This window comes from Zeus faber (assembly GCF_960531495.2).
Source record: "Zeus faber genome assembly, chromosome: 16".
Taxonomy (NCBI): domain Eukaryota; kingdom Metazoa; phylum Chordata; class Actinopteri; order Zeiformes; family Zeidae; genus Zeus; species Zeus faber.
This window is the reverse complement of record NC_137202.1, coordinates 19,380,305-19,392,475: the sequence shown is the minus strand read 5'-3', so window position 1 is coordinate 19,392,475 and position 12,171 is coordinate 19,380,305. Positions and strand designations below refer to the sequence as shown.

Genomic DNA, 12,171 nt, shown 5'->3' with positions numbered 1-12,171 from the left:
CTGAACATGTTTCCGCTCAAGTTACTGAGATGTTCAACAAGAAATCCAACAAAAAAAACAACATAAGAAGACCCAGGATGACTGCAACCCATTTTTAATATCAAAATACAAAATGGCATTACATAAAAATAATATCTTCATCCGTTCATGTTTCTGAACTTGATGTTGGCAGTGAGTTTCAGGAATGTACAGAGGAAGAAAGAGTACTGGAAATCCTTACCTAACTAACAGTTTGGCTGCTGAAGAATTGACTTGACAAGTAGGAGTGATGGTGTGTAGTTACGTGAACTAGTGGTTTGTTATTTATGCGTGTCTACAGATGAGTAAACAAAAAAGTAAAACAGATAAAATCGCCAAATATACAGAAATAGCTACTTGAATAAGTAACACGGCTAGAGGACCCTTCCGGCAATGAGAATCCAGAAACCTTCTATATCAACAGTGGCTGTCCATCATCCTCAGGGCTCTTTACATTACATTAAGTCAATTGTCAATTAACAGCGGCTGTCCATCATTGGCTCTGAAGGCTCTTGTTGGGGATCGTTTTCATCCAATTTCCTATTTTCTTCCATAGCGCAACCTTCTACTGGTGGCGGGTCTTGGACTTTGGCTCTGAACACGTCCCATCTCTCAGGTACGTGGCCCTTGCTGAAGAGCAGTGCAGCCAGGAAGGAGAAAAGAAAGATGGAGGCTATGGAAGACAGCACACACACAGTATTTACAGGAAAGTTTTGGATGTGAACACCATCCTCCAGTCTGTCTCCTGGGAGGTGGATGGTAGCCGGCACTCCAAGCATCGGTTCTCCACACAAGGCTTTCAACAACAAACTCACCACAAATCCCATAAGTGCCCCATATCCATTAGTTTGGTCAAAGAAAATAACGCAAACCAGTTGAGGAAACAAGAAGACGTATACAACAATTACACCAATTAGCCAGAACTCCAAGCTGCTATTTTTGAAAGTGGTCAGTGATGTTCCAACGACACCAACCACGACCACCACAGCACGGATCACCCACTGCAGCTCCCTCTGGGATGCCTGAAATGAGAGGAAAACCAAGACATGATGAAGTAATAGACTCTTGTAATAGTCTTCTTGTCCCTTCCTCTTAATCCTCTGCCGTGGTGACCCCATGCTGTGGCACCAGGTGTTACTACCACACAGCAGATCCGACAGGACATTGTGGCCACCAATGGTTCTGCACCTTCATTTTCTTACAGAGCTTGAATTCCTGATGCATTTATCACATCACTTCCTGATTTCTTGTTGAGGTAAATTTACGCTCACTTGACAAAAAGAGCATCCAGTGACACTCTGGATATTGATTGATATTTTTGTATGGATGTATTTTCTTGTTTATCCAGTTTTTAGATAGATAGATAGATAGATAGATAGATAGATAGATAGATAGATAGATAGATAGATAGATAGATAGATAGATAGATAGATAGATAGATAGATAGATAGATAGATGGATTGGCGAAGTGTTAGTAGCATAGTGTTATAGCAGCTCACCTAACAAATAGGGTAAGAGAATAAAAAGGAGAAAAATAATAAATGTACGACATATTTGAAGAAAAAGGTTCAAAATATTTCTCAGTGCAGGTTATAGTCTTGGAGAACAACTACATTTTTCCTCACCCGGTTCCTCAGGATGTTCTTGTAGATGTTTGAGGTGAAGATGGAGGCTGCAGACAGTAAGATTGAGTCAGCTGATGACATCACAGCGGCAGCCACAGCTCCGATACCGATGATGGAGATGTAGGAGGGGGTGAGGTAGTTCAGGGTGAGGGGCAGAATCATAGCTGCCTGTCCCCTTTCAAATGGAGATAGAGAACCATAGGAGGTCTGGTTCCAATCTGAGGCACAGATAGAAGAAGTATTGAGACGGATAAAGATGGCAAATAGCCGAGCAGTGTTTGCCCTTGGGACTAAGTAATTTGGCCTGGGATCAGGGTGGCTCTAAACCTGTTGTGAGTCAGAGCAATCAAAGAGCAACACGTAAATCAACCATCCCCATTTTATGAGAGTAATTTTCTTTCAGAGCCTTTGTACTTTTAATCCGGTAAAAGGTCTGAATACTTCCATCAGTATGTGAGTGAAAGTATTGTTGAAGTGTCAGCTGAGTTTAATGGGGAATCTCTCAAGGACTAGAAAGGAAGCAGAAGAGTCAAGGGGGTGTTAGATAAATCCTTAGTTTCCATCACAGTTTCCATAATGGACTTTCTATATGAATGATCATTTCAGTGTGGAAAAGTTAAAAGCGACAAAATAAGAAAACATTTCACTAACTCATTTTAAGAACTTAAATCAAAAAAAACTATTAAAATATTAAAATGGCTTACATTAAAATATAAAAAAACATCAAAGCATTTACATCTAATTCTATAGCATTCTGTGGTGTGTAAAAGTTGATACCTGCAGATGCAGCCATGACTCCAAATATAGTTGGTGGAATTGCAAATATTATTACATTGACTGCAGCAGCGTAACAGTTGATCTGGGCTGTTTTTGAGGACGAGGCAGACAAGGTCCTTTGGTGCAAAGATTGGCAGCAGAAGGTTCCCATAGCCTTCAAAAGAAGATATTTAGAAGTTTTTCACTCTTCACCACTCAATCCAAGTCTTAAAAATAGACAGAGTGCCAACATGGTAATAATAAAAATAACCTTTGGGACTAAGGTGCTTTTTTGTGAAAATGGACATTATGACTGAAGAGTATATATATTTTCACTGGGTGTATTTACATATTGGACAAATTTCTTCTGGCAATGTTTGGTGCACTTCTGTATAGCCTATAAGCATTAAAAAATGAAAAGCTTTTCAGTCTGGGAAAAAAGGGAGAATAAAAAGTAATAGTGAAATGAAATATGATATAAAATATATACAATTCGCCAGAGATATAAAACTGATTTGTAAGATATATAAATGTGATAATATGCACAAGAAAAAATATTGTTATGTTACATAGGTTAAAAATAAAATAAAAGATTAATAATAGATAAATTATAATATGAAAAATAGCTGCAGGCATACATTGGATAATGTGGTAGCCTTTAGCCTGTGTTGTTCTCTCTTCTCTTGTGATGCATAGCAGTCTAGTTATCAATCATTTCCATTGGGCTTCATGCGATACATCATTGTGGTGGACCAAAGGGCATGGTTAAGCCGCAGCTGCAGACGACAGCGGGGCTTCTTTCCTCGGTCACACAACTGCCTTGAATAAACCTAATCGGCACCCGGGCAGAGCTGACTGGTCCAGTCCGTGGGCAGGGAGTTTTCTAAATGTTTGTTTGTCTTGCAGAGGGGATCGACACACAGGCTCATCAGCTACCAGGAGACAGCGTGGAGCATCATTCCTCCTGCGCCCAGACTGATTATTATTGTTATTATTGTTGTTTATTATTCATTCTTTTGGCCACCGAGCCCTTCTGTTCCCATCTGTAATAAAAACTCACCATTGCAACCCTGCAAGAAAGACTCCATGTCCCCCCCTAAACCCGTACCTGTGGGTAGCAACTCCCACAATCATTAAGTTGCTGTGCGTCAAAATCTTTGTTTTTCCACTGCCTATCCAGACTGAGACCTCATTGCACGTTGCTGACAGAAGCAAGGTAATGAAAGTGCACATATGATGAGACACAATATTTTTTGTCTCGATATTGGAGATCCACATATAAAGACTCACTGGGTATCACATTCCATTCTGTGCTCAAGTACTTCCAGTCAAGCTCATAAAAATGCTCTGATACCAAAACAGATCAGTAGTAAATTATAGCAGCAGAATTCCAGTAATAAAAAACAGCAGACTATACACCGTCTGCACACATTGGCATTGGTAATTAAACATCCTAGTATACAGGTTCATCAGCATAGTAATAAAAAAATTGAATAAACAACATGGCCAAAATAGAGGATTTCAAGAGAAGATGGTGGTGGGCCTAACATGGAGCCTGGAGGAACACCATATGTAATGACTCCTAAAGCACATGGTGACTTAGATTCTGTTCGATAGAGACATTGTGATGAGTTAGGAGCTGAACAGGTGTGAACAGTGTACCTATTGGACAAAAGTACTGTGCACAGTGGCACAATTTTATACACACACATTTGTATACAACATGCTGGATTGAGCCATAGGGAAGTGTAAATTGTCCTTTCAGCAGTATAAACTAAATGAGAACTAACAATATAAAGCAAGCAATAAATTCCCAGCTGGCTGCTCTAACTGTAACTTTAGATTAATTCAATTCATAAACTTAAAATATCTTGACAGAAGCTTTTTCCTTCTCACCATTACAAAGAAAGTATCCATCTTCATCCAGGCGGTGCTGGTGTCCAGTCTACTGAGCCAGGAGGTGTGGGAGCTGTTGGACAACGTCATATTGGTGATGTCAGAGGAAGCAGGGTTCATGACAACAAAGGGAACGCACAACCACTGCATGGAGACAAACAATATATAACTGCTTTAGAGAAGTGTCTGAAATACAACTTTTAGAATAATCCGAAGGATAAATCACTTTCCCTAAAGCTGTGAAAGCTTACTATGTCTATAGAAACGTTACATTTGCAGATTCTGAGTGTCTCTGTACTTGATACACGGACAAGAAATGCACAGAAACTGATGCGCGGGTTCCATTGCACTGCTGGTGAAAGCATATTCACAGACCAGAAGAATGTTTCCTCCATGTGGTCTAACAGCGAGCAAGCTGTGCTCTCAGCTAAACGCTGCACTTTGTGTGAGAAAGTTGGTGCTTATGGTTCTAAAAAAGTAAACTACTTTAGAAGCACCTGAGTTGTCCTCGATGTAAAGAAAATTGTTTGGGAAATATGAGTGGGTTAGAATAGTGTTGCTCCAAAAGCTGTTGACAAATGGAAACACTGCCTTTGCATCTCTGTTTAATGTCCGCCTGCAGAACTTTGTTTTTTTTTGTCACTCAAATGCAAATACCTCACCATGCAACGATACAATTTATTTCACAAGATGATCAAACGTTGGGTATTCTGTATATTTTTAATGTATTGGTTTAAATTATTCAACCAATATTTTGCTTTCAAAATGCACATTTTTGTTTTAGATTCAACAATGAACAAAGATAAAATTTTTCATTGCAACATAAAGACAATTGTCATTCTAGATTAGCATATTTACGGTAGCCCAAGTGTGAATTATGTAAATAAGGCAGCGATATGTAATTGCTCACCAGTTTGGCCACTTTATGTTTTGCTTTGTAAAATGCGATGCAGGAATATATGAAAGTAGAAAAAGTTTTGAAACAAATAAACAGCAACTTATTCTTGATGTGCACCACAACTCTGTTAAATCACACCTTTAACTGATCTGCCGTATCATAGGCAAGTTTCACAAATGCACAGCAAGTCATTAATATTTCGGCTATGTATGTTTTTAATATGTTTGTGAGTTGTATCTATTTTTTTTTTTATTATTTTTTTTTAAACCTGTGCGGTCAGCATGCTGGGCATACAACACAGAGTATTTGTATGCCATTGCATTCAGGACAGAGTGAGTCTGCAAGTGGAGTGCACGTTCTCAACATAAATCATCAAGAACTACTGCAATAACTCTGTCCTGTGGACGACCTGTAGAATGACAAGAGCACAGTTTTTGGTTCTGGAGAGCCACCACCAATGCCCCTTTTTGGAGAACTATATATTATGTTTGGGTTTATAAACAACTTATCACTACTCCAAGAGGGGGAGAATCACCACGGTGAGACTAATAAACATAAAAACACACAACATTTACACAAAAACATGAACACTGGATGACAACATGTATTGAAAAACAGTGAATTAGGTCCAGGAAAACTGGAACTACAACTAGTCACGTGGCCTCTTCCTGTCATAATTATGGCAGCAAATGAGGGAGGAAAGCAGAGGAATGAAACCAGGAGGGTGCTGGGGTGCACTTGAAGCAGTGTGTGTGTGTGTGTGTGTGTGTGTGTGTGTGTGTGTGTGTGTGTGTGTGTGTGTGTGTGTGTTTAAGATGTCCACCAGTCAGTGTACATGACTTATCCCCATTGGTACTGGTGTAGAAGGTCGGTATTATGTTGCGGCACCTCCAAGCAGCGGAAGGGGCCCTGAAGCCCCCCGGAACTCCACAGCCCCGTGGACACTCCTCGGCTGCAGGAAATCCCAGGCGTACCCTGCCCTGCGGCCACAGAAGACCCACGGGCCCCCAGAGAAGACAGATGGCCGTGGAGCAACCCCCACACCCAGCCCCGACGAGCATGACCCAGTCCCAGGGAGCACGAGTAGACCCCGCACCCCAGGGCCGCACACGTACAACCAACCTCCGGGTGCAGGCACAAGAGGCAGCCCCCCGGCACAGAACCCGGGCCATGGGTGCAAGGCACGGATCGCGGGTCCGGATCATGGCCCCACAGCGACAGACCGACACCCCGCCCGAGCCGCACGCCCCACGGGCGAGCCGGCAGGACCCCCACGCCCACCCACACCCCACACAAGGAGGAGGCCCGCCCCACCACAGCTGACCAGACGCCCCACCCGGTGTGAGTGCCAAGTGCCCATGCACGTAGCAGCCTGTACCCAGCGTGGGCCACCTCAAAGTTACACGGCAGGTGTACAGAACCCTCCGCCACCCCCAGCACCCGGGGCGCCCGCTGCAGAGAAGCCATGCCGCAGAAGCAAAAAGCCAACAGCCGCCCCCCACACCCCAACTCACACCCAAAACGGCAAGCAGTCTCCCCAGGGGCACCGGAAGGCACCTGGCAGAGCTCTCCGCAGCCCTGCCAGGTCGCAGCACATCCCAAGCCACCAGGCGCAGTCTGTGTAACAGAGACTTGCAAAACATGATTCCACACAGTAATGGCTTACATTATTGTGCTGGAAATTATGATGGTATCAAAAAATTGATGTTAGCCCTCCGATGTAACCACAGTATTAAAACGTTTTGCCTCAGCCTCCAGGCCCACCACACCACCACACCGACCGGCCAGTGACTGGTCACCCCGGAAAACCCCCCCAGTGCTCAATGTGTGGTGTTGGTAATTGCAGTAAAAACAAGCCAGGAGCAGATGGACACATGTCATGACAGAGGCTCTCCCAGTGTGTGGGGATGTGTGATATACCTGTGATTTGCTTCTATAAAGCCTTATTTAAATGAAACTTTAGGTCCCGTTAGGCCCAAATAGGCCCAAATATACGTATTTCCAGCTCCTCTGATGAGACTCACCAGACTGACGAAGATCAGAACGAGCTGTATGACATCTGTATAGGCCACAGAGTACAGCCCTCCCAGCAGGGTGTAGGTGACGGCCACTGCAGCAGAGATCCAGATGCTCACAGTGTAAGATACATCCAGAATCACACTCATGCTGGAGCCTCCCACACAGACACACACACAAACACACACACAGGTTTAACTGGTATGTATACACCCCTGATCCCAGTTCAGTTTCAAGAAGTTAAGTGCAGGTTAGACATTGTTTTTGGGGACCTATTCTGCAGCAGTATCTGGACTTTGTCTTATCAAACATCACTTGTAACAGCGGTCAAGTTTGCTTCCACTGCTGGCTCCCCCCACCCACAGCTAACATCCATAAGATAGATAGATCTGTTCTGAGCTTCAGGAATGGAACCTGGAGTGGTTCCTCTTCATCCTCTTCAATGTGTTGTGTTTCAGATGCTCTTCACCAATGTTTAAATGCCCAGTTCTTCTGGTGAGTTCCTGTCGCCTTCCTGTTCAACTTGTACCAATCTGGATGTTCTCCTCTGACCTGTCATTAAAAGCAGTGAGGCCACTACTGTACTGTGAACTACTGTTCACACAACATTTTTGTTTTTTGCACCATTCTCTGTAAACGTTACAGATTGTTGAGTTGAGAATCAAGAGCAGTTTCTTGAGACAGACATAAAGACATTTGACCTTTTTTAAACAAGCGTCCATGTCATAAACATTCTGCTATGGATCGGGATCCCAGCCTCGCTGTCAGGAGGCGACAAAGAGTTAAAACCACAGCAGCTTTTCATTACTCTGCTAATTACCTCAATCTTCTGCATCTGCGTCCCCTGCTGGTTGTGAGTGCTGGCTCTCCCCAGCTGCAGATGGTGCCAAAACCACTGCCTACTACCACACATTCATTCAAAGTCACTTAGACCACATTTCTTCCTCATTCTGATATTTGGTCTGAACAGAAACCAAACATCTGGACCACGTTGCTACTTTGATGCTGCAGAGTTGCTGCCACAAGATTGAATGGTTATACATTTTCATGAACAAGCAGGTGCAGAGTTGTACCTTTTAAAGTTGCCACTGAGTGTACAACAAATAACTAAATCTTTTAAAGGTGCAGTGTGAAGAATTTAGTGGCATCTCACGCTGATGATGCAGATTGCAACAACCCCCCCCCCCCCCCACCTCATCCATCCCTTTCCAATGACGAAGGTGAAGTTACAGTGGCCTACAGGTGCCGTGAAAACGCGAAAAGCCCTCTCTAGAGCCAGTGTTTGGTTTGTCTGTTCTGGTCTACTGTAGAAACATGGCAGTGCAACATGGCGGCCTCAGTGGAAGGGGACCCGCTCCCTATGTAGATATAAAATGGCTCATTCTAAGGTAATGAATACACAATTATTATAGTCATCACTATACACTAATTATAACATACTTGAATGAATATCATATTGCATTTCTCCCAAATCCGTTCCCAAATGTTACACACAGCACCTTTAATGGTAATTTTAGTGCTTACCTAACCCAATAAGTGTAGATGGTATCCATATAATGTCAGCTACAAGTGATAATACTGCCATTAGTCCTGTTATTACTTTTCCATATTTGATCTGGAAAGGGTCCAACATGGTCACATATCTTCGGTCTCTCATTGGCTTCGCAAAGAAAAGTCCACCTCAATGAAACAAAAACAGGCATTTTGTCCGTGAGACATTCCATTAACATTGAATATTTGTGATTATAGATCACGAGTCTTGCAAAGCAGACAGCAGCAGATATTTTGAAAACATCAGTTTATTGTTGAGAGTGGCAAGGTCTAACAAGTTGAATGCACTGACGAGCAACAGGCGCAGCCACCTCTGATCCTGGGCCCAATTACCTAGACCCAAGACAGGTGTGGCTACTTAAACCACACCATCCCCACACCACAGTAACTCTTCATAAGTTGATTTCATCTCTACATAACTTAAGGAATTTGAGTTTGTGTGTGTTCTCGAGTTGAGTATTTACACTTACAGATAATAAAACAGGAAACATTTCCTGCTGAGAGGACGGCGACCTGTGCCAGTCCCAGTGAGGGTGTGTAGGCTGCCTCTGCTAATCCATTAATGAAGCCCCCTCCGATCCACGTAGCTAAAAGACAGTAAATCAAAACATATACACAAATAGGAGGCTTCTTAGCCTTTGTAGCAGAGGTCATTGCGAACGGAATGTTTGTCCAAACTTGCACAAACTACCATGAAATTATTTTGACAATATAAATGGGGTAGTTGATGGTGTGGTCAAATGACAGTATAAGAATAACACAGTAAAATAACACATACGCAAAAAAACCTGGAAACTGAGAATGGGCGAATTCACTGGGCGAATTCACAAAGAGATGGCGCCGCATTTGCAGCCATTAAACCGGCGCAAATAATAGAAAAAAACGAAATCTAATTGACAAAGCACACGCAAAGGGTGAAAGGCACCGCTAACTGTGATGCAACGCAAATAGCGTCTTGGTGCACCGGTGCTATTTGTACATATTTAAATTATGTATTATTCATACATTTGGTGCAAAATTGGCCCCTTTCGATGAAAATGAGCCTCTATCGGCTCATTTTTATAGAAATATAGGTAGCGGAATGCATAGCAGTCCGTTGTTTTCCAAAAGCAACTTGTTGGAGCTTTGACTAATTCTTTCTACAAACCTCGACTAAAATGGTTCTATAATTCCTAATAAACTCAAAAGATATCGAAAAATAATAATATAATAATATAATAAATAATAATAGCGATAGGTAATGGTAAAAATTGGCGTTAAACCACAGATGTCATCATTTCTATATTGAAATACAAGTACTCCTCACTTAACGACCTGGCTGTTTAATGACGGTTCGGACTCACGACCAGCTCTCCAACCAGTCTGCATTGTGAACTGCGTGATCGGCATCTCAGCATCAAGCATCTCATCATCCATCACCATTCTCAGTCTCAGTCTCGTTTCCCCAGTCTGTCAGTATTCAGACTGTGGGAACTCCGCCACGCCCCATGCCCCGAGGACCCGTGAAATAACATGGGTCCTCGCTTATCGACCAATTCGCTTAACAACCTGGTCCTCCGATCTTAACTTCGTCGTTAAGTAAGGAGTACCTGTATTAAAATTCAGTGAGATCTAGAATTTCTCAAGTAAAAATTGAAATATATCCATATTTTATTTAAGTACTAAATGAACTCTGTGGGAAGAGTCAGGTTAATTATAGATTTATTCATTCTCTTCAAATGTTTTATAATTACATTGTTTAAAATGTTTTATTTTTCTAAATTTCATTATTGAACAAAACAAAAAAACAATTTCTGCATATACAGGTGAGGCTCAGTTCAGGACGTGACCCATTCACACCGGAATCTGATATTGGCCACATTTAAAAAATAATGTGAACAGCCAAACAAAAACATTGGATCTGAGCAATAAATCTGAATTGAGCACTAAGGCCTGCAGTGTGTGAAGGCCTAAGTGAAGCTGACCTGACCTCTAAACTGTATGCAGATAAACATCACACTTTTCATCAGAACGTGAAGCAAGATCACCCTCTAGTGGAATTTTTTACAGTTACTACGTAATAAAAATTCCCTGTGAAAAAGTTTGGAAATCCTTCTGAATTGTTCATTGTTACCTTTCAAAAAATATGACAACTAACACTCAGACCTAGGTGATTTACGTATAGCTTGCAGCGTCAGGTGACTGTAATTTCAGGGTTGAACAATTTATTTATTCTAAACTATCGGACTGTGGTGGCTGTTCTGTCTGGAGTTAACAACCATGGCTCCTCTAAAGAGGTGTCCGAGAACATCAGAATCAAGACAGTTGACTTCCACCCACAAGGAGAAGGAAACAAAAAACTCAACTTCAGAATGAACCAATTTCCAGCGTTATCAGAACATGGCAGATAAAGAACAGCTTAAGTCAAAACCCAAAGAAGGCTCCAGATGAACTGGACCATACATCACTTCTTCACAAAGCTACACACCATCACTACTTCTACGTCAAGTCAATTCTTCAGCAGCCAAACTCTTACATCGGTAAGGATTTCCAGTACTTCTTCTTCTGCACATGACTCACACTCACTGCCAACATCAGGTTAAAAACATGGATGGATGAAGATATTATATTTAGGAAATGGGGAATTCAGAAGGATGAACAGAACCACAAGTAAGTAAGAAAAGAGCAACATTAAGGTGTGGTTGATCAAAACGCTGACCTGTCGTGGTGAAGATTCCCACCAGCTGGTTGATCCTACGGTTGCCCAGCAGGGTCATCTCCATTTGGTCGGCCGATCTCTTCTTCTTCTCTTTTTTGGATTTGAAGGAAGCCCAGATGCCGGTTCCCAGGACCAGCAGGTAGAAGAAGACCATGGCTATCACTCCTGGGACGTTCAGAGCCATGATGGACCAGCTTAAGTCTGACTGAAGAGGTAAGAAAATGCAGAATCTTTCTCAGACGCCTTTAATTATTTGTAGAAGGAGGTGAATCTCAGATTAAGATGCCTTTTTAAAATGCTTTGGCCTTGAGGATCTGAGGTTTAGACTGTAGGTTTATCAGCATGCTGCAGTGTAGAAGGACAGCTTATAATATGATAATTATATGTTATGGTAACATATCATATAATTATGATGTTACCATAACGCAATGTTACGCAATGCAATGTCCCGATCCAAGACACAACGGGTCCCAGTTGTCTTTGAAATGTGGATATTAAATCTCAATCCCTGTTCAAAACATTAGCAAATATAATAAAGTACCTACGTTTCTGTGACTCTCCACTCAGAGAAAACTTTGAGTCGTCAACTCTGCCCGAGTGGACAAAGCTTTGAACAGAGCTGCTCAGTCATACACATCAACATGTCAAAGCACATGTCCAGGCTGAAGGACCAACATCATAAGGAGGATGTCTACTTAATAAATGCTACCAAA

The 12,171-nt window shown here is 42.2% G+C and overlaps 1 protein-coding gene across 1 annotated transcript; it reads right to left on the bottom strand.

The window, feature by feature from the left end:
- Positions 1–494: 494 nt before the first annotated feature.
- LOC307242070 (high affinity choline transporter 1-like) lies at positions 495–11,642 on the bottom strand (the record flags this gene model as incomplete). The annotated part of the gene is made up of 7 exons (XM_080016406.1): positions 495–1,040; positions 1,644–1,861; positions 2,421–2,574; positions 4,296–4,439; positions 7,218–7,303; positions 9,231–9,347; positions 11,459–11,642. 7 exons carry the CDS (start codon positions 11,640–11,642, stop codon positions 495–497), a joined length of 1,449 nt encoding a protein of 482 aa, XP_079872532.1.
- Between the last annotated feature and the right edge of the window lie 529 nt (positions 11,643–12,171).